This window comes from Hyaena hyaena, unplaced genomic scaffold, assembly GCF_003009895.1.
Source record: "Hyaena hyaena isolate Hyena2069 unplaced genomic scaffold, ASM300989v1 scaffold_73, whole genome shotgun sequence".
Classification (NCBI taxonomy): domain Eukaryota; kingdom Metazoa; phylum Chordata; class Mammalia; order Carnivora; family Hyaenidae; genus Hyaena; species Hyaena hyaena.
The window spans coordinates 1,611,604-1,634,817 of record NW_024080705.1 but is presented as its reverse complement, the minus strand read 5'-3'; the positions used below and the strand labels follow the sequence as shown (position 1 = coordinate 1,634,817).

At 42.4% G+C, this 23,214-nt stretch overlaps 1 protein-coding gene across 1 annotated transcript; it reads left to right on the top strand.

Annotated features, from left to right (window-relative positions):
* The first annotated feature begins 2,094 nt into the window (after positions 1–2,094).
* On the top strand, positions 2,095–16,041 carry SRGN (serglycin). The gene is made up of 3 exons (XM_039233276.1): positions 2,095–2,238; positions 11,082–11,229; positions 15,115–16,041. Exons 1-3 carry the CDS (start codon positions 2,163–2,165, stop codon positions 15,380–15,382), a joined length of 492 nt encoding a protein of 163 aa, XP_039089207.1. The 5' UTR covers positions 2,095–2,162; the 3' UTR covers positions 15,383–16,041.
* Positions 16,042–23,214: the final 7,173 nt, after the last annotated feature.

Sequence of the window (23,214 nt, the reverse complement as noted above, 5' to 3'; positions counted from 1 at the left end):
ACATTACTTTTTAGATGTGGAACTGGTTTGTGTCCTGTTCCACAGCGATTATTAAGGAATGAGGACACCCACTTTGCAGGCAAATCACTTGAGCGTGAAGTAAAGGGGATGCATTTAAGGTTGCCTGGTAAGTGAAGGATGGAGTCCAGAACAGAATTTGGCTTTTAAAATTATCGAGAACAGGCTTATTGTAGAGGGTAAGGTTTAGGGACAGATAAAGATCCTCTTCGGTTAGTGGAGGAAATTTTGGGCAAGAAGATGGTAGGTGCGCAGTCCGGAGGGGCGCTTCTCACGCACCCCCCTTCGCATGCGCAGTGAGCTTCCCGTGCGCCCTCTCTTTGGTTTCCCTCACCGTCGTCAGAACCAGAGCAGGTGGCCCTGCAGCTCTCAGCTGCTAAGTGAGGGAGTCAGGTTAGGACCTAGGACTTCCGGACGCCACATGCCTTGGTCCTGCTCCTCTGCAGCTTGACGAAGACTAGGAAATGAAACGGGGGGAAGGCTATTTGGGAAAAGAAACGTTGGTCAGTCAGTGTAGCGAGAAAAGAGCAAGTGGTTGAGAATGCTGCACCATTAAAAAAAAAAAAATCGCTATGAGCCAGAGAAGGAAAAAAATGAAGTACCCAAAAGAAAAAGGCCTCCAAAATGACCATTTTCAAGCACGAGCTCTAAGCAGTTCTGAGGTTTCGCAGGGCTTACGGGAGCTCTTGACAGGGGCTATTGTTTTGGTGCCGAGGCTTTAAACTGGGGGATAGGGTTAGAAGGGACCAAAGATGAGGGCTGTTATTTCAAGCTGAAACTACTATGCCATAGTAAGGAACTCACTGGGTTTGAGTTTGGGGTTGGTTACAGCGAAAGAGGAGTCCTTGGCCACACTTCCAGATGGTTCTGAGACCCATCGAGATGTGCATTCTTCATGGCCCCGTGGACTTGCAGCACAGCTACCCAGCGATTAGATTCCGAGCCTGTCCTTAGCAGGAAATGGTAAAGGAATCAGCAGGAAGCTGAAAACAAGAGAGGGAAACCCCTCCCGCCTGTCAAAGGACAGACCACAGTGAGGGTGAAAATGGAAAGTGGGGGGTGCAGGGATAGGCCTGTGGAAATGGAGAGTGGTTGACCCTTGAAAGAAGGAAACGGTGTGTGCCCCCAGGCAAGAACACGTGTTCGACTGTTGTGTTTATCCTGCGACTTTAATGTGGAGCCGCTGCCCGGGTTCCTTAGTCCTCTAGAGTCTCTGCACGATCCTCAGGACCCAGGAAACAGCCACTCCTTTGGTCACGGGTGGGGGGTGCGGGGAGCGCGGCTGTGTGTCCCCTGAGCTCCAGCAGCCCCTGGGCGGACCACGCACCTTGTTTCTGATTCCCGGCTCGTTCAAGGCCAGAGGACCCAGAATTCAAGGTGGAGACTTTTACCAGGAGGACAGATAAAAGCATACATGGAATTGCATCGTGAGGAATACTTGGTGTGAAGGGGCAGAGAAATACGAAGTCTTTTTGCCCAAGTTCTTGGTAACCGGAAATCCTCACTCCTTTCTGGAGGAGGAAGGAGAACCAGGGATCGAGGCAATGGAAGCAACAGAGTCCAATAAGAAACCTGTTCTCTGAAACCTGAGAACACTTTTTTCATAGAGGAGAGCTCAGCTTTGAACTTGTACCTCTTGAGCTTGACCCAGTGAGTTGTGCCAGTCCCGATGAAAAGGAAAATTCACATTTGATGTCGAAGGTCCTCAGTAGGAAAAGGCAGGGCCCCGCTCCCCCTCATCCGCAGAGCAGGGGGGACCCTTTATGTTAAAAATCTTGTGCTCAGCTTGCTAATTGAGGAGAGGAAAAACAGACTGCACTGAACGCTGATTCTACTGTCTCAGTGGGGAAACAATTTCTAACAGACAAGTGGCGAACAACAAAACTTTCGAAAAAGCAGACTTGGGGAGAGTTCAGTGCAGTTTCATAACGGGTATGAATAGGTATTTTGCTGTCTTTTTTTTTTTTTTATCTTGCTGGGTTTTGATGTGGATCTCTTTCTATTTGTTCAGGAAATTGTGACGTGTGTTCTGGGCAGGGTTTGAGGTTTTGGAACTTTTTCTAAAAGGGACAGAGTGCACCCTGCTACATTTCCTAATCGTGAAGCCGGTGCGCAGGCAGTGAGACCGAAGCGAGCTGGTCACGATGCCACAGCTGCTCCAGGGCAGGACGTTTATCCTGGCTCTTGCCTTCCTCCTGGTTTTTGATGCTTCGGTTCAAGGTAAGACTCAGGAATCTTGCCCACCCCGCGAACCCCCATAATCTTTGTAAGCACCAGGGTTCCCACAAATGATTATATTCACTTTAAGGTACAGAATGTACTGTGGGAGAAAGAATGCAAGGGAAAAAGATCTGGGGTGGCTAAACTCCTCAGTGTGAGTGTGGTTAAGTTTGGTACCAAGAAGACTGAAATTCTGAGGCAGGTGTGGCCTCGTAAGCTCTCACAATGATTGAAACGTGCTCCTTTATTTTTGGATGAAAAGGTATAGTTCATAACCTTTTATTTTTTTATGTATGTTTTATTTTATTGAGAGAGAGGCAGAAAGAGACAGAAGGAGAGAGAATCCCAAGCAGGCTCCGCACTGTCAGCGCAGAGCCCCATGCGAGGCTCCATCCCGCGAACCCTGAGATCGTGACCTGAGTCGAGATCAAGTGTCCGATGCTTAACTGACGGAGCCATGCAGGCGCCCCTAGTTTATAAACCTTTAAAAGTTCAAGAAAGTAATATAGAAAATGATCCACGTGTCTGTTGGAGAAGGTGGCATCGTCGAGTGCCTGTCCCTAAGGGTTTCTATCAGTCCCAAGTTTTCATATATTATGGTGGCGTCATAATTACTCTAACAGTGGGAAATGATATATTTGTAAAACTCTGAGTAAATTTGCCTGTTTTTCTTTTCTTTAAAAAAAAACTTGGTTCTTAGTGAAAATTCAATTATGGTTAGACATAGTACAAACCCTCTCAGACTTTAAAAAGAGGCCAAAGAATTTTAGTGTTTGTGCTATTGCTCAGAGACATTACATTTGGAAATTTCTTGTTAGACTTCTCTATCATTCAGGGTTGTTTAGTCAGACTGAAACAACTTAAAGTCTTAATGATTAAGGAAACAGAAATGAACAGTTTGTAAGAAAGATACAATTTCTTCTCCTTTGGTAAATAAGGGATCATGTCTAAACAAGGCAGAAGGTCACTACCTGATAAACAGATGAGAGAATTTATGAACATTTAAGGTTCCCCAAATTGTACAGGAAATACTGACTCCTAGTGACATACCTGTCCTGGATTTGTTTCTTCAAAGTGAAGCTCGTGGTCATGTTTTTACTTTTGGTGGAAATCAAATCATACAGGGAATCTCAGATACATTCATCATGTACTGGAAATTTATAAAATTATTTTCTTCTTGTTATGCATTTATTGAAGAAAGTTAACAGCAAGCGATGTTGCTGAAACTTTTTTACCAAACTGTTTACTTTTTAAAGTATAAAACATTATTGATTGTAGGGAACAGGCTTGGGTCTTTTAGGGAAAATCTTCAGCCTGTTGAAGTAATTCCCTAATGTGTTGTGACAAGACCCAGAGTAACAAGGTCTATATTTGTAGCACAGATCTAAGTGACCAGTTGGTGGGGGGTGAGGAGGGGTCTACCCTGCAAGAGCTAAGTCAGTCTTTACATATTCAGAGTTTCCCGCAAATGTCACATTCCCCACTAAGATTCAGCAGGTAAAACTAGAATGAAAGCAAAAATGTTCCTTATGTAGTAGGTATTCACCAGAAAGAAGTGAAGAAACCATTATGAAATTGTACAAAGTACTAGCATTTAACCCTGGTAGGTTTAGCTCTTTGTTGGAAAAGGAACCAAGAAAGAGAGAATGAATGCACTGAAAAACTAGGGTATTTCCAAAGGAGAAGTGCACTTGATGTTGGAATGAAGGGTTTGTGCCCACATCTGAATAGGAAGGGGAATAGAGGCCCACCCGAGGCTGCGTGTGTCAGCGATGACAGGCTCAGGGCTGCAATGTACGGTTTCACCATACATCCACGTGATGTCAGATGTGATTCGACGGCATTTCGCCCCCATCTTTCAAAAAACATTTACTCAAACCACAGGTTTGACTGAACTGATCAAATTAACTAGGCTTTTGGCTTGCTTTTACTGAACATACTCAAAACATCTTGGATTACTCTGTTAGTTTGCTAAGGCTGCACAGTACCCTGGGCTGGAGGCTTTTCTAGCAACGATGAAGATGTCAGTGGGGTTTCTTTCCAAAGCCTCTCTCTCCTTGCCTCGTAGATGCCTGTCTCTCTGTGTCTTCACATGGTCCTTCCTCTGTGTGAGTCTGTGTCCTCATCTCCTTGGCGTATAAGGACACCAGCCATCCTGGATTAGGGTATATCCATATGACCTCATTTGACCTTAATTACCTCTTCTTAGTTCCTGTCTCCAAATTCAATCCCATTCTGAGGCATTGAGAGTTAGGGCTTCAACATACAAATTGAGGGGACACACTTCAGTCCCTATCAGTTATTATGAGTTAAACCCAAGTAAAGACATGATGTAAAATCTTGTCTATCAGGTACAAAGAAATGGATATTTGGCAATGCATGGGAGACCCAGGTGGCTATCAATTTAATGTAGCTCTCCAGGGGATTATTGATTATTGATAAAGTCTGTGAATCCTAAACTCTTGTATTGCCCCTCTTTCAATTTTTTTTCATGTTTATTTATTTATTTTGAGACAAAGAGTGGGGCAGGAGGGGCAGAGAGAGAGGGAGAGAGGGAATCTCAAGCAGACTCCATATTCGGTGGGGCTCCATCTCACAAACCCAAGCTGACCCAAGCTGAAATCAAGAGCTGGACACTTAACTGCTGAGCCACCCAGGCGCCCTGCCCCTCTTTTTAAAAGATGCTCACAAAGAGAGAAAATGGAAAATCCATGAGCAGTTGTGGCCAGATCATGTGTTCACTCCACACTCTTAGGTTATAGTAGATACTGATTCTACCCGTGTGTGCTGTTGTTTGACTGTAAAGTGATTTCATGCCCATTCTCTAGTAAATGATCATCACATTTCCTGTGAAGAGGAATTAACACCACTTTATAGAAAAGAAAGCTCGTTTGCTCTTTAGACTAACCAATTGCAAAATATTTGAGACTTGCCTCGGGCCAGAAACAGCCATCTGATTTCAAGGTCAGAGTTAACTTTCTACTGCAACTTGACTGTCTTGTAGGTAGAAAATTTCCCCTCCCTTCTCTTCTCTTCTCTTCTCTTCTCTTCTCTTCTCTTCTCTTCTCTTCTCTTCTCTTCTCTCTTTTTAAAGTTTTTATTTAAAAAAAGTTTTTATTTTTAAGTAATCGCTACACCCAATGAGGGACTTGAACTTACAACCCTGAGATCAAGAGTCAGGTATTCTACTGACTAGGCCGGACAGGTGCCTCGAGATTTTCTTTATTTAAAACAAAAAACCTTGTTTTGACTATAGTAAACTTGCTATTAAGTTTACCAGCGAACTGAGGTATAGAGAGGGAGAAATTGAAAGTAAACTTGGAGCATTTACAGCTTGTCAAACCGTGCAAGAGTGGGGGAACCTTATCTATTTTGTGGAATTGATTGTCTCGTAGGAAGCAGCTCCTAGTGAGGTCTGTTTCCATACTACCAAAACAATGAACAAAACAGTCTTTTTTTTTTTTTTTTTTTAAACCCTCCACATGGCAGTTTCTGCTTAGGTTTCTCTAACACACCTGCAGCAGATCTCCATTAAGAATAGGAAACTGGCAAATTATGATGTTGGGGAAAAATTGGTAGGTACTACCATATAAAAAGATGCAGGGAGATTACTGGGGTAACGTTCATCCACAGAAAGCATTTTGGTAAAGCGGAACTAGTGACTCTGTGTGTATGTGGGAGTGGGGAGCCGTGAGGAAAAGGATTCTAAGTAATTTACTATTCTTTTCCCTGGAATCCACCACAAAATTCACCAGCAGATCCAGTAGGTGGGGACTTTGAGGAAGATAACCCTTGTGTCCACTAGCATTCTCTCTTTCATTTTTTTCAATTACAGTAATCAGTCATGATAAGGCATTTCTCCCAAGCAAGATAAGAGTCAGGATATTCCCACAACATCGGGGCTTGAACTGTTGGATTCACATCCTGCCAACACCCTTCAATAGATATGTCAGGAACACTGTGTCTTTATATAGTTCTTTATTTTAATCCAACTGAAAATTATCAGTCCCTAATTAGACAAACTTTTCTGGGAGGTGACTTCTACCTTTGATTTCTTTATAAGTTTTTAAACAGCTTTATTGAAATAGCACTCACATACTATACAGTTCATCCATTTAAAGTGTACCATTCAAAGTTTTTAAATTATATTTACAGATATATGCAACTACCATCATAGTCAATTTTAGAACATATTTATCAACCTCCCTCAAAGAAACCACTCTTCTTTTTTTATTTTAAAGTAATCCCTACATCCAACGTGTGGCCCGAACTTACAACCCTGAGATCAGAAGCCATGTGTTCTACCCACTGAGTTAGCCAGGCACCTCAAGAAGCCCCTCTATAAATTTTAAAAGCTGAGACTCTGAATTCTGGTGGGGGGGAGTTTTGTATTTTAGAATTTGTTTTCATGAGTTTACCAAAGCTGTATTATGCCAGTGAAAAGATAGGGTCTTTCGCCTGGATGCTTCCTCATAAAGTTTTAGTTTTAGTTTTCTGTTTAACTTCCTATCTATGCAAACATTCCCTCAGCTTGGTAGTTAGCACATTAGCTGCATGTGAAGGAGAATGCCTATACCTACACTGTCCAAAATGAAGGCCCCTGAGAACTTGAAATGGGGCGAATCCAAACTGAAATGTGCTGGTAGTGCAAAAATATGCACCTGGACTTACATGAAAAGAAAAACGTAAAATATTCGTTAATAACTTTTATATTGTTTATATGTTAAATGGAAATATCTGAATACATTGGTTAAATGAAATGTATTGAAATTAGTGTCACTTGTTTCTTTCTACTTTTAAAAATATAGCTGCTTTAACATTGAAAATTCCATATGTGGGGCACCTGGGTGGCTCAGGTGGTTAAGCGTGGGACTTCAGCTCAGGTCGGGATCTTGTGAGTTCGAGCCCCGGGTCAGGCTCTGTGCTGACAGCTCAGAGCCTGGAGCCTGCTTCAGATTCTGTCTCTGTCGTCTCTCTGCCTCTCCCCCGCTCGCGCTCTGTCTCTGTCTCTCTCAAATACAAATAAACATTAAAAAATTAAAAAAAAAAAAGAAAGTAAATGCCATACTTGGTTGTCTTAACACTTTTGAGTAGCGCTGGTCTAGACAGCATGGAGTGTGAAGACATCGCCCTCTGCTGGAGATGTTGGATTTTCATCCAACCTACAATGCAGGGCTTCTAAGTAGCAACTGGAGGTCAACCTTATGCTGCTTGAGGAAAGAATCAGAGGAGAAAGAAAGATAAAACATACTAAATCCATGTGCAAAGATTTGTGCTAGATGTTTTACATACTTTTATCTCACTGGACAGGAGCTCTTTGGGATACTATTATTCATCTTTGAAAGATGAGAAATTGAGAATCAGACAGATACTAAATGGCAGAATGAGTATTTAAGTTCCGATGCCTTTATAAGCTGCCCACTAGCAGAGATTGGTCATTGTGGTCTCCTCCTCATCAGAGAAACTAACGTTTAAGGGGCTCTGACCATGATGCTAGGTATTATTCTAAGAACCTAACATTTATATCTTATTTTTGGATCTATTACTGTCCTCATTATGGATGAAGAAATTGAGCTACCCAGAGGTTAAGTAAGTTGGTCAAGGTCACACAACTAATAAGGGGCATTGGGTGTTATCTTGCTACTTTACCTCCAGTCTCCAGGCAGTGACAGAACTAACCTATTTTGGATGACTAGCTGTCCCAAGCCAGATACAGTTAGCGATATTCAGGAACCACAGGGAAAATTGTGATAATAGTTCCAAAGGTAAGAAAGAAAGAAAGAAAGAAAGAAAGAAAGAAAGAAAGAAAGAAAGAAAGAAAGAAACCAGTGAGAGCATATTTACTTCTACATTAGTGTCTTTTATTTTTTAAAGGAATACTGTTACTTATAACAATTTATTAAACAAAATGAGAAAAAAATCACCAAAGAGTCTATTGCTATATTTTTGTGGATTTTCTCAAATTTCCCCCTAATATCTGTTTATGTGATTGCATTAACAACTATTATGCAGAGTGGTATTCTACTTTTTTTACTCATTTTTAAATATAGATTTTCCTATTATATTACATAGTCTTTTCTATAAACACTACTTTTTTACTTTTTGGTCAATATTCCCTCATATGAATGCCTATTCATGAGTATTTTTAATTGCTTTGATTGAGTTATTTCCCGTTTTCCTAGTTTAAATAATACTAAGGTGAACAGCTTCATGTATTTTTTAATACATTATATTTTACATATCTATATATCTATCTATAGATATAAAATATGTATCATATGTATTAATGAAGTAATAACTTGGTTAATCAGAGGTATTAGCTAGGACAAAGTTGAGTACAGATAGACATAATAGAGAATCATAAAGAAAGGACATTTTGAAAAAGGTCTGTGGTTCTGCCATCTTTTAAGAACAGAGTCCTTGGCCATCCTATTAAGAGGTAAAGTGAACTTGACTTTGGTAGAAGCTCCACATTTCAACCTCTGATAGTTGCTTTCAGAGAACAGGACATAGTTTGTGCATACTCTCCTAGAAACAGATATTGGGGGTGACCCCAAAACTCCAAAGTTCACGACCTCTGGGGATGCTGGGTAATGGGATGAGGGGTAATTTTTTTTCTTTTCTTTTCTTTTTTTTTGTTTAATACATTTTTCAAAACTTCCTATAATGAGCACATATTTCTTTTCTAATGTAAATGTTATTTTTAAAAATTGCAACCAAAGCAGCCTAGAGATAAGGAATATCTCAACAGATTGTCCATTTCTAGAAGAGAGTACTGTGAAAGGTAGAGACACCTCTCAGTTAGTCTCTGGATTAAAACAATGTCTGGAAACCCTCTGTCAGATTGCTATATGAGTCCATTTATGTAAAATTCTAGAAGATGTAAACTATTTTTTAAGTCTGTTTATTTATTTTTGAGAGAGAGAGCGAGAGAGCAGAGGAAGGGCAGAGAGAGAGAGGGAGAGAGAGAATCCCAAGCGGACTCCATGCTGTCAGCACACAGCCTGACATGGGGCTCTAACTTAGGAACTGTGAGATCATGACCTGAGCCAAAATCAAGAGTCAGACCCGTAACCAGCTGAATCACCCAGGCATCCCTAAACTAACTTATGATGACAAGAAGCAGATGAATGGCTGTAGGGAGCTTGCAGGAGTGTGTCAAGAGAAGGAAGGGCAATCAGGATCCTTGCTTCCTCTGTCTTCTGCCTATGAATCCCCTCGACAAAGGCAATCAGTTTGTTGTGTAACTTTTCAGAGGTTCAAGATATATATATGCAAGCATATATGTAAATATATTCTTAAAAACACACACAAATGTTAACACAGTGCACAGTGTTCCTTACTTTTTTTTTTAACTTAATAATCTACCTTGGAGAATCTATATCAGTGTCCAGAGAGTTGCCTCGTTCTTTTATTATTATTGTTTTTTTAAGTTTATTTATTTATTTTGAGAGAGAGAGCAACCAGGGAAGGGACAGAAAGAGAGGAGAGAGAGAGAATCCCAAGCAGGCTCCGCACTGGCTGCGCAGAGCTCAAGGCAGGGCTCAAACCAACGAACCACGAGACATGACCTGAGCTGAAACCAAGAGTGGGGCGCTTAACCAAGTGAGCCCCCCAGGCGCCCCTGCCTCATTCTTATAATAGCTTTTTTCTTGACATGTACTTTTCCATCCTTTTTCCAAAAAAAAAAAAAAAAAAAAAATGCTGCTGTGATTGTCCATAGCACCGGGTGTTTTGTTTTCTGAAACAGTTATCATTTCCACTCTGATCTGTACAGACAACAATGTGCTGGGTTTTAAAACCACTTTTCCTGCTTTTCAAGAATTCTAGACATGCCCTTTCTTGCTAGGTGATTATTGGTTGCACTTGTGTGAATAGAGCATGGGCTCTGGGTGGGGAGGGGATGAACCTTTTGAAGTATGGGGAAGTACTTCTCACCACCAGGCTTCCATTCGTGCTAAATTGAAGAATGAACAGTTTATGTCATGAATTAATAAGGGATCTTCTGTATGATCTCCTAACACCAGATTTGGAGACTTTTGTGCAGAAACTAAACTCAACAGAAGCGGTACCATACTAGGGTGTCCCAACCCGTCTGTCCCTCTGTGAGTAGAGGAGCCTGGTTCTTCTGAAATCTCTGCCTGGATCTGAGGGCAAAGAAAGAGGCCAAGTTTTTATTTACTTTCTATTCCTAAGAACACCAAATGGCCCTAAAGAACTGGGGCCCTGTAATGTCTTCGGTACTACTCGGTGTATTCCTTAATCTTTCTGAAAGTGATTTCACTCATCTTTAAAGAAGCGGCAGGCTTTGGGGGTCAGATATGGGTCTGAATCCTGGGTCCTTCAATACCTGTGTGGCCTCGGTTTCCCTTTGCACAAAGTGGAGATGATAGTACAAAAATAAAATAGTTAACGCTACCAAGTGTTTGTCGTGTTCCTGGCAGTATGTTAACGTCTTTACGTGCATTTCTCAGTTAATTTGGGGGACCAGCTTATGAAAAAAGCGACACTGTTCATACCTTCATGTCACACTGGGGGCTCAGGGAAGTGAAGATTTCCCGATCACCAGTAGCAGAACTGAAGACTTTCCTCCAGGCCACTGATTGCCCAAGCCTATTGTAACCTTAAACTCTGGGCTACTTTGTGGGGGAGTTGGGAGGACAATGTATTTAACAGGCTGGCACGTGGTGGGGGCTCCTGTTACATTTATGGTCATAAAACCTGCCCACACCTTACCTTCTACCAAATTTAGAATTCATTTAATCAACAATTTCTTTGCACAGAGTGATGAGAAGGGGTATAAGAGATACTTAGTAACCACGTGGGTTCTTTTTTGGGGGCAGGTTCCCCAGTGCGGCTGGCCAGGTACCAGTGGGTCCGCTGCAGTCCTGACAGTAATTCTGCAAACTGCATTGATGAAAAAGGACCAGTATTCAACCTACTCCCAGACGAAACCAACAGAATCTTCCCTCCAAGGACCGACGCTTCTTCGTAAGTGAACTTCCTCTGATTTTACTGTCACCAAGTCGCACTGAGATCTTGGGTTGGAGAAGGGAGGGCTGTCCAATGTGTTTTCCTTCAGGCTCTCACCTTGGTAGCTTGGTTTCCACCGCACAGCACATGGTAAAGCTGTCTACTGTATTTGCTGGCATGTGAGATGTGCAAGAGTGCACGATTCATCCGTACTTTGGCAAGGTCTTTTTGTGGCAGCAGAGACAAAAATCGACCACTTTTCACCAACAAGTATCAGAAATGATTGAGCATTATTCTATTTATGTAAATAGAGCAGGTTATGCATTAAAATCCAGTAGGAGTCTGTCAACTGCGTGCATAAGCAAAATGCAGGATATCCCTAGAGTGGACTATTATTTGGCCAACAGAAGGGACAAAGTATGTGATCACGTAGATGAATCCTGAAAACATTATGCAAAGTGAAAGAAACCAGACACGAAAAACCATATATTACACAATTCTATTCATATGAAATGTCCAGAATAGGCAGATCTATAGAGGTGGAAAATGAATGAGTGGTCACTGGAGGCTGAAGGAGAGGGAGGAATACAGAATGATTGCTAATAGGCATGAGAGTTTTGAGGGGTGATAAAAATGTTCAGAGATTAAATAGTAGTGTTGAAAAAAGAAATTAGGGAAAGGAAGAATAAATGGCCATGGTTTATCGAAGCCAAAGCCAAACCTCTTCTTGATGAAATAAAGCCTACTTTAAACTTGCAAAAAAGATCCAATAGGAATTCATAAGTAAAAAAAATGGAATTGTCCTAGAATCCATTGTTTCAGTGAATATCAAAGTCCTATAACATGTGGCAAAAAATGTATTATGAAAAGGATTATCATAAAGCTTTAATCTTTAGATTTTGAAGATTAATCCTAGAAAATTACTCTCTTCAAAGCTGGGGAGGGGCGCCTAGGTGGCTCAGTCAGTTAAGTGTCCAACTTCGGTTCAGGTCATGAGCTCATGGTTCATGGGTTCAAACCCCGCGTTGGGCTCTGTGCTGACAGCTCAGAGCCTGGAGCCTGCTTTAGATTCTGTATCTCCCTCTCTCTCTGACCCTCCCCTGCTCATACTCTCTCTCTCTCTCTCAAATAAATAGAACATTTTAAAAATATTTTTTAAAAAGCCAGGAAGTCATCATGCCCAAATCAGGTGAGGCCATCATCACCCCAGGGGTCCTGGTGACCCTCTTCGTTGCTGGCACTCTTTGCTTAGGAGATTACATCATCACTGTCCCCATCCTCAAAATGCTGCTCTGCAATCCTGCTCATGCGCCTCTACTTTGAGTCCACGGCATTAAGCTTGACATTGATTTTGTAGCATCCTCCGTTATTTTTTACTCCGGAGTTTCCACAGTAATTCATTTAAATCTAAAATGTTAGACGAATAACCCAAGTTCTCTAAAACGACTATCTTACATCTTTTCCTCTCTATGATCTTTCCTCAGCTGGGAAATCTCCCATCTCACTCTGACACTCCCGACACTTATGAGTGAACAGTCCTTGCCTCTGTGTTAGTCCTGGGCCCATCTGCCCTCCTCTCCGTTCTTTCTCCTTTCCGATTCCTTCTCTGTACTGAGTAGGGGGTGAGCGCTCATCCCGTGGTCTGCATCTCCCAGGCTCCCTGCTCTGCGGCTCAGTTCGGACAGTGGAAGGCACAGAAGGGAGACCAGAGAGCACGCGAGGCAGGGAGAGACCAGGATGTTTCTTCTCCTCAGTCCCTGCCTTGAGTGGCACCCCTGGCGGGACTGTGTGTCCTCCATGACTTCAGCTCCCACCAGACGCCCCTAGTAATTGGGCTCAAGTAACCCCACTTCCTCCCACTGTCCCTTTAGCCCAGGGAGAGAAGTATCTTTTTCTCCCATCTCTGGGTTTTCCTCACTAGCCCCTTTCTGGTTTCGCTTCTCTTCCATCACACATGCTAAGTAGTTTCCTGCGTTAAATATTTAGATGAGTTTCCTGATTGGACTATGGCACCTTTTAGGGCCACTCCTCCTTGTTCTGGGGATCCTATTTCTACACGCCTTTTCTAGGACTTACGGTCTGCAGTTACTCCTCTGAGACCAGCGTTTTGTTGTCAGTATGCGGACGTTCTCCTTCTCTTGCATCTCGGGCGGTTAGCCAGAATCCCTTCTTTGACTCGCCGCCCTGTCCAGCTGTTGCCCTGTTCTCTGCTCCTCTTCATGGCAACACTTACTGGAAAGGATGCTTCCTGTCTCCCCATCCCTCTATCCCTTCTGTTTGGACTTCCGTTTATTCCTACCTTCCTCTCAGAATGCTTGTTAAAGTCCCAGTTACTCCTGGCTAACACATCCACTGTTTATTTCTCTGTTTGGCTTTCTCAACTTCTTAATTGCCTTCAAAACAGTTAACCCTCACCCCCTACCCTGGAAATACTTTCTTCTCTGGACTTCCATGGCCCCACCTTATCTTGAGTTTTCTTCTACTTCCTTGACTGTTCTTTCTCCTCTGTTCAATATTTAAGGTGTTGGTGTGGCCCTGACTGCGTGCTGGGCCTCTTCTCTATCTGCATGCTTTCCTTAGGTGACCTCATCGTTCCATGCTTTGATATTGTGTGTGTGTGTGTGTGTGTGTGTGTGTGTGTGTGTGTTTGTGCTCGTGCATGTGCTTTCTCTGTTTCCGGTTCTGATCCCTTTTTCCTGATCCCACAGTCTAAACTAGCTACCTGGTCACCCTCTCGTGCATTAGTCTATTTCACTTCTCTGCATAGCATTTAGCATCACCTTAGTTTCCTGATTTATTCACTTTTCATTGTCTGTCTTCCCCAATAAGTTATGAATTTCTTGAGGAGGGACCTAATCTGTTTGTCCCCATTCTTTCCTAGGCACTTAGAATAGGGATCAGATGTTCAATATTTACTGAAGGCATGCATGCATGACACTCTAATCTGTTGCATGGCCTGTGGTTCATTATCTTCATGGAAAAAATGACCCATAGACTATGAAATGCATTTTTTGTCTCTGATATTTAGTTGTGTTGTTGCACCACTGAGGGGTAGTATCAACATGGCTCTGGTCTTTTGGTGCTGAGTGGACTTCTAAACCACCAAACTGAACCCAGCTGAATGAATGTATTTACATTTTTTTTTAAGTTTACTTATTTATTTTGAGGCAGAAAGAGAAGAGAACACAAGTGGGGAAGTGGCAGAGAGAGTGGGACAGAGAGAATCCCAAGCAGGCTCTGTGCTGTCAGCACTGGGACCGATGCAGAGCTTGATCTCACGAACCGTGAAATCGTGACCTGAGCCAAAATCAAGAGTCAAATCAAAATCAAGACACTTCACCTACTGAGCCACTCAGGCGCCCTAATACATTTACTGTTTGAGAGGAAATTGAATGTTAATATGGTAGCAAACATAATGCTTAACTTACTGCAAAGAATTTCTTAAGAAGTTGTGTTGAAGCACTGTGAATTATTAGAAGTTTTGTAGAAATTTTAAATTTGGGGAAAATGTCATCTATCTAGGCTGACTTACTTGTTTGTGCTTTCTTTAACGGAATAAAATGGGAAAAGAGATCTTTTTTTAAAATAAATGACCTCTTAATTTACCAAATATAGGATTGCTATGCTAGTCATAAGAAAATTAGCATTGCTTCCATGAGTCTGCAATGTGTACGTGTTGATTGATAAATGCAGTGAGTTAAGTCTAGGCAAACATGTAGAAAGGTCTGATTGATTTTTTTTTTTATTTAAAGTATTGAATAACTGGGAAATGTTTAACTTTTAATTTGAGCACCTTGGTGGCTGCATTAATTTTCTGTCTTACAAATGTATTATGATTACCTTTCTTAGGTCTCAAATTTTACTGTTGTTGTTTCCTTTTCCCATTTTTCTGTCTTACTTCAGAATGTCAGGATCCCAGAACTTGAATGATGTCTTCCCTCTTTCTGAGGACTATTTTGGATCTGGCTCTGGCTCCGGCTCCGGCTCCGGCTCCGGCTCCGGCTCCGGAAGTGGCTCTGGAAGTGGCTTCCTCACTGAAATTGAACAGGAATACCAACCAGTAGATGAAAACAATGCTTTTTATTACAACTTTAGGCCTCTCCAGAGAAATCTGCCCTCAGACAACCAGGACTTGGGCCAAGATGGACCAGAAGAGGATTTCATTATGTAAAAGAGAGGGTTTCCCATTTTGGTGCCAGGCAATGAATTCAGTATGTTTTATGTACCAGAGTTAAATGATCAATTCTGGAATAAAAAAGTTTTATAGAAACTTAGAAACATCTGAACGAAAAGCTTAGACCTTTTTTCTTCACGAATTCTTCAAGCTTCCTTCATCTATTCTATTGTCCTGGAAAATACCTGCATTCCATTTGTATCATATTCAACCAACATCACTATGAAATTACCTAGACTGCCTACGTCTAGAAAATTGCTTTAAAGGATAAGTTAACCTGTTTTTAAAAAATTCAGTCTGAGAAGCAAATTGACAGGTAATATTTCACACCCAAGTCTTCAGAAACCTGACACTGATTGTGAATTATAGATCCGCCTCTTTTCTTATGAAAAATCCAGATGAGACACTGGGTGAATTTATAGGGTGGGTAATTGACAAGTCCCCTGTGAAGTATCTGCTCCCATGTTACCACTGGATGTGCTGGGAGAGCTGGTGGGTGGTGTTTGCTGAGACAGTACCTTTGCTGTTACAATTAGACCCGAACTAAAGCACAACTGTGCTCCCAATACTTCCTACTGCTTTCCTTTTTTTTTTTTCCCCTAGATATTGGTGTATTTTCAAATGTTACTCTATTAAAGCAGAACTATAATCAATGAGTTAAGCTGTTTGGGATCTCCTGTTGTAATAGATAAATTAAGAAATAATCATGTGTGCTCGGATGTTTCTAGAAGTCTTACCAACAAAATATCAGTAAGATTATTTTACAGAGCTAATTTTGTAATCAAATCCTAGTAACGAGCAGATGAAGAAAACAACTGTGGTAGGGCGAGTTTATTCTTGTCCAAGCACCTCTTCTTCCTGAGGGCTGTTCCCATCTCAGTTCCCCTGAGTTCTGAAAAGATTGTCAGCATCGTCATGAATCCTGTTCTTCCTTTATTTAGTCTTGCATCCCTCCACCCTCCTTTCGGGTATCTATCCTGAGAGTGCTCCCTTAGCAACTTTCTGCATCGCTACATGGAGGGTCCAGCTGGTGACAGTTGGTGCCAGGAGCAGTAGAAAGCAGACGCTGAAATGGGAGTTGGGGCCTAGATCACCTGCTGCCTGACTGGCAATGAGGACCCCGTCTCTGGCCAGAGATGCAGCACAGGGACAGGACAGCACTGGAATTATTAAAGCTTTCACTGATGATGACCTGTGGGTGCTAGGGCGTAGTGTACTGGGCATCGAGAAATAGGAGGAAGTGGTAATTATAAAGACAATAGTATTGGATGGCTATTGCTAGAAGCAATTATAATTTTAAAACAGACCATGAAAGACCAAGGATGATTCATTTGTTTTTAAAATTTTTAATGTTTATTTATTTTTGAGAGAGAGAGAGTGTGAGCAGGGGAGGGGCAGAGAGAGAGGGAGACACAGAATCCAAAGCAGGCTCCAGGCTCTGAGCTGTCGTCACAGAGCCCGATGCGGGACTCAAACTCACGAACCATGAGTTCATGACCTGAGCTGAAGTCAGACGCTTAACCGATTGAGCCACCCAGGAACCCCCAAGGATGATTAATTAAAGGCTACATGTGAAAACAAATGGGCTACCTTCGCAGCATCTGGGCATACCTTAGAGACATTGCAGGTCAGCTCCGGACAACCACAATAAAGGGAGTCTTGCAATAAAGTGAGTCAAACGAATGTTTTCGTTTCCCATTCCATATAAAAGTTATATTTACGCTCTACTGTAGTCTATTAAGTACGCTATAGCATTATGTATTAAAAAACCAATGGACATACCTCAATTTAAAAATACTTTATTGCTAAAAAATGCTAACCATCATCTCTCAGTGAGTCATAATCTTTTTGTTAGTGGAGCGACGTGTCTTGATGTTGATGGCTGCTGACTCATCAGGGTGGTGGTTGCTGAAGGCTGGGGTGACTCCAGCAATTTTTTAAAATAAGACAGCATTGAGGTTTCCACATTGATTGACTCTTCCTTCCATGGGTGATTTCTCTGTAGCCTGTGATGCTGATGGATAGCATTTTGTCCACAGTAGAACTTCTTTCAAAATTGGAGTCAATCCTCTCGAACCCTGCACCTGCTTTATCAGCTAAGTTTATATAATATTCCAAAAGCTTTGCTGTCATTTCAAGCATCCTCACCAGGAGTAGATTCTGTCTCCAGAAACCATTTTCTTTGCTCGTCCATAAAGGGCAACCCCTTATCTGTTCAGCTTTATCATGATGTTGCAGCCATGCAGTCACATCTTCAGGCTCCACTTTTTTTTTCAGTCTCCACTTCTTTAAAATTTTATTTTTAATCTTTGTTTATTTTTGAGTGAGAGACACAGTGCAAGAGGAAGAGGGACAGAGAGGAAGGGAAACACAGAATCCAAAGCAGGCTCCAGGCTCTGAGCTGACACGGGGCTTGAACTCACAAACCACAAGTTCATGACTTGAGCTGAACCGACTGAGCTACCCAGACACCCCTTTCAGTCTCTACTTCTAATTCTAGTTCTCTTGCTATTTCCACCACATCAGCAGTTACTTCCTCCACTCAAGCCTTGAACCCCATGAAGTCATCCATGAAGGCTGGAATCAACTTCTGCCACATTCCTGTTCATGTTATTTGACCACTTCCCATGAATCACAAATTTTTTTTTTTTTTTTTTTTTCTAGGAGAGAGAGAGAGAGAGAGACAGCGTGAGCAGGGGAGGGTCAGAGAGAGAGGGAGTCACAGACTGAAACAGGCTCCAGGCTCCGAGCTGGCAGTTAGCACAGAGCCTGACGCAGGGCTCGAACCCATGAACCGCGAGATCATGACCTAAGCGAAAGTCGGACGCTTAACCGACTAAGCCACCCAGGCGCCCCAGAATCACAAATGTTCTTAATGGAACCTAGAATGGTAAATCCTTTCCCAAACCTTTTCCATTTACTCTGCCCAGATTCATCAGAGAAATCACTATGTATGACAGAAATATAGATACTAGGAAATATATTTCTTTAAATAATAAGACTTGCAAGTCTCAATGACTCCCAGACCCAGGACTGTGGAATGGATGTTGCCATTTTGCAGGCATGAAAATAACCTTAATCTCCTTGTACTTCTCCTTCAGAGCTCTTGGGTGCACAGTCAATGAACAGTAACAGTTTGAAAGAAATCTTTTTTTCTAAGCAGTAGTTCTCATCAGTGATCTTAAAATGTTCCATAAACCATGTTGTCAACAGATGTGCCGTCATCCAGGCTTTGTTCCATTCTTTAGAGCATAGACAGAGTAGATTTAACATGATTCTTAAGGGCCCTAGGATTTTTGGAATGGTAAATGAGCCCTGGCTCAACTTAAAAGTCACCAGCTCCACTGGCCTTTAGCAAGAGAGTCAATCAGTGCTTTGAAGCTTTGAAGCCAGGCACTGGCTTGTCTTTAGCTATGAAAGTCCTAGATGGCGTCTTCTTCCAACGGGCTGTTTTGTCTATACTGGAAATTTGTTATTGACCTTCATAAATGATCTTAGCTGGATCTTCTGAAAAACCTGCTGCAGCTTCTATACCAGCACTTGCTGCCTTACCTTGCACTTTCACGTTATGGAGAAGGCTTCTTCCCTTAAACCTCATGAATCAACCTCTGGTAGCTTCAAACTTTTCTTCTGTAGCTTCTTCATCTCTTTCAGCCTTCATAGAACTGAAGAGAATTAGGGCATTGCTCTGGATTAGGTTTCAGCTTAAGAGAATGTTGAGTCTGGTTTCATCTTCTATCCAGACCACTCAAACTTTGTCCATATGGGTATAAAGCGATTTTGTTTTCTTATCATTCGTGTGTTCACTGAGTACCACTTTTCACTTCCTTCAAGAACTTGCCCTTTACTACTCGGCTGTTTGGTGCAAGAGGCCTAGCTTTCAGCCTATTTTGGCTTTTGACACGCCTTTGTGCCTTCCTCACTAAGCTTAGTCATTTCTAGCTTTTGATTTCAAGTGAGAGATGTGTGGCTGATTCCTCCTTTCACTTGAACACTTAGAGGCCATTGTAGGGTTATCAATTGGCCTCATTTCAATACTGCTGTGTTTCAGGGAATAGGAGAGAGAGAGACGGCGAATAGTGATTGGTGGAGTAGTCAGAATACATGTATTTAAGTTTGTCATCTTATATAGGTGCAATTCATGATACTCGAAGACAATTACAATACTAACATCAAAGATTGCTGCTCACAGACCATCCTAACAAAGATAACAATGAAAGAAATATTGTGAGAATTACCAAAATGTGACACAGTGATACAAAGTGAGCAAATGCTGTTGAAAAAATGGTGCCGATAGACTTGTTCAATGCAGCGTTGCCACAAGCTAATTTCTAAAAAAAACAATACCTGCAAATTGCAAGAAGGTGAAGCACAGTAAGACGGTTATGCTTGTATTAAGAAACCCTCTTCTGCAGTGAAAGGGTAGAAAAAGCTGAGGACCAGACCCATGATGTAATTTGTAACAACAGCGGAGTTCAAGAAGGTTAAATTGGCAACCTAGCCAAGTCTGTCATGTAAAGTCAGGACTCTGGCTGGGAAAAAATGGGAACCTGAGAGATGGCATCAAGGTTGATACATTCAGATTTTGATGCCCCTGATTCCCTCAAACCCTCTGAACTTCAGAGGCTCACTCCTTAAGAACTAGGGCTTTCCTCTGGCTTGAAGATGATTAATAGGCTTGTGCCCCCCTCCTACACTGCTGGTGGGAATGTAAACTGGTGCAACCCCTCTGGAAAACAGTATGAAGGTTCCTCAAAAAATTAACAATAGAACTCCCCTATGACCCAGCAGTAGCACTGCTAGGAATTTACCCAAGGGATACAGGAGTGCTGATGCATAGGGGCACATGGACCCCAGTGTTCATAGCAGCACTCTCCACAATAGCCAAAACGTGGAAAGAACCTAAGTGTCCATCAACTGATGAATGAGTCAAAAAGATGTGGTATATTTATAGAATGGAATACTACATGGCAATGAGAAAGAATGAAATCTGGCCATGTGTAGCAACATGGATGGAACTAGAGGGTGTTATGCTGAGCGAAATAAGTCAGGCAGAGAAGGACAGATACCATATGTTTGCACATAGAGGTGGATTAGGAGGAAGCTAACGGAGGATCATGAGGGAGAAGAAGGGAAAAATAGTTGGGGAGAGGGAGGGAGGCAAACGATGAGAGACTCTTGAATGCTGAGAACAAACTGAGGGCTGATGGGGGTGGGGGAGAGGGGAAGGGGGGTGATGGGCATGGGGGAGGGCACTTGTTGGGATGAACACTGGGTGTTAATATGTAAACCAACTTGACAATAAGCTATTAAAAAAAAAAAGAGGCTTGTGCCCTTCAATACCACATACATGCTCCCTGAAAGTCTATCCCCAACTTCCCTCTCAGCCATGAGATCGATAATTAAAGCTATAATAAAAATGAACAGGGAAATTTGGGGCCTGCTAAGAAAGAAGCGTTATATCCTCTGAAGGTTCTGCAGAACCCAGCCATCATGACCTCAGCAGCTGAGAGAGTGTCTTCATGGCTTAATTCGAAGAGTGCTAGATTAGGGGTAGAGGTAAAACATAGTAGGACAGTGTTTACTAACATAGACGTAGTACTCTGTTTATCACCCTGGCAAGAACCCCAGGAGAAGGTGTTGATGCCCTGCTAGAACGGCTCTTAGAAGCTAGAAGAAAGCAAAACCCTTCTTAAGTGGAGTAGAAACGCTACAACCGCCGTGGCAGGCAGTGGAAGAAGGGGTGCAAGGGTTTAAGGAAGTGAGTGTGTTAAATGAACAGACCATAAGTCTTGAAAACCTGCAAGAAGACTTTGTTCTACAGGAAGGCCACAGTAGTAAAGAATATGCTGGTGAGAAAGACAACATCTCTGAGCTATCAGTAGTAGCTTTCCTCTGAAGGGCAAGGTTAACCGTACAGATGTTGTTGCAGAGCTGAGCTCACTAATAGCAATGGGAATGAGAGGATACAAAATAATAGAGCCCAGGGGGTAGTGCTGAGCCATCAGAAACCGGGTGGTGCAGTTACCATAATATGCGGCAAGGGCAAAATGGAATCCAGGAAAGTCTGATGCGCAGTCATGGAAATGTCATCTCTAGAGGGAAGATACAATTAGCAAGTCACACACACACACACACACACGAATATTAGTTTTAAAAAAAGAATGAAATATTGCCATTTGCAACAACATGGATGGACCTAGAGGGTATTACCCAAAGTGAAATAAGTTAGAAAAAGACACATACTGTATAATTTCACTTCTATGTGGGATCTAAAAACAAAACAGAAGTGGACTCACAAATACAGAGAACAAACTGGTGGTTGCCAAAGGGAAGGTGGTAAAAGGATGGGTGAAATAGGTGTTGTCTTTTTAACTGTTTTCTAATGATCTTTTTTATTTTATTTATATTTATATCTATCTATCTATCTATCTATCTATCTATCTATCTATCTATCTATTCATGGACCAATCTAAGTTATTTATTTAAGCCATCTCCTGCCATAAGCAAAGGGATGGAAGATCAGCATACTGGTGGTCATTTGATACAGGTAAGAAAGGTGAGCTTAAGGTCCCTTAACTTTTCTGGTCCGTGTGCGGAGTCATGGTCCAAACCAGGGCTGTGGTCCCCCCTGGGTGGTGGTCCAGGTTCTCTTTATTCATCTTCGTAGCCAGTGGGAAGTGGATTCACGGGAGAGTAATGGAATAGGGTGTGATTACCATCTCCCCAGGGAAGGGGCTTGGCCGCGATGGAGGGGGGGGGGGTAGGCGACCAAGTTGGGTCTCTCTTGCTTTGTGCTCTCCATGATGCGACTTCAGGAAGACGTGCAGCACGCTCACTCCCACGCCAGGAAGAGCTAGGAGTAGGTGAGGGCCTTCCACAAGCGAGCTGAGCCCCCCTCGCCGTGGGCGCCGCTGGACATGGACCGCCCGGCCGTGAGGGGCCCCCCTAGCGGCCCTGCAAACCCGACACAGCCGCTGCCACCATTTTCAACCTGGACAGCCTCAGTGCCTGATGATCTCTTTTGTATACTTAAACTCCGAGTGCTGGGACACTACTGAGATTTCATACTAGTGTTTCCTTTCTGTAAGAGAAATGAATTCATTCTACCTCTGGGGTTGTTCCTGGTTAACTGCCTGCGCCAAGGCCTGGCTGGGGCTGCTTTCCTGGCCCCGCACTGTGCATGGCCTGTCCCAGGAGAAGCCTTCCTCTCGCAGGTGGGTCATACGGCGGGCTAGGCAGGGGGGTGGGGGGGATGGGGGCGAATGCCGGCTGCACCCCCGTGTCTGTGATGCCGTGGCAAAGAGAAAATCTGCTGGAATAGATTTCTGCCGGGTAGGAGAGCTCAATAAAATGTTGATTTAAAAAAAAATAAGTAAGGAGTACGAACTTCCAGTTATGAAACAATTCATAGGGGTATAAATACAGTGTAGGGAATATAATCAATAATATTGTAATATCTTTGTGACAGATGACAACTATACTTATCACAGTGAGCATTTAATAATATAGACAAATGTTGAATTGGTATGTTTTATACTTGAAACTAATATAATACTATATGACAATGTACTTCAATTAAAAAATATATTGTTTGGGGGCACCTGGGTGGCTCAGTTGGTGGAGCTTGAGACTCTTTTTTTTTTTTTAATGTTTATTTTTTATTTTTGAGAGAAAGAGTCAGAGTGTGAGCAGGGAAGGGGCAGGGAGAGAGGGAGACATAGAATCCGAAGCAGGCTCCAGGCTCCCAGATGTCAGCACAGAGCCAGTTGTCGGGCTCAAACTCAGGAACCCTGCGATCATGACCTGAGCTGAAGTTGGTAGCTTCA

Excerpts from the sequence above, each read along its gene's own strand:
- SRGN (XM_039233276.1), top strand. The coding sequence starts at position 2,163 with ATGCCACAGCTGCTCCAGGGCAGGACGTTTATCCTGGCTCTTGCCTTC. Across the intron at positions 2,239-11,081 it reads TTTTGATGCTTCGGTTCAAG|GTTCCCCAGTGCGGCTGGCC; the intron begins GTAAGACTCAGG and ends TTTTGGGGGCAG. Across the intron at positions 11,230-15,114 it reads CCAAGGACCGACGCTTCTTC|AATGTCAGGATCCCAGAACT; the intron begins GTAAGTGAACTT and ends GTCTTACTTCAG.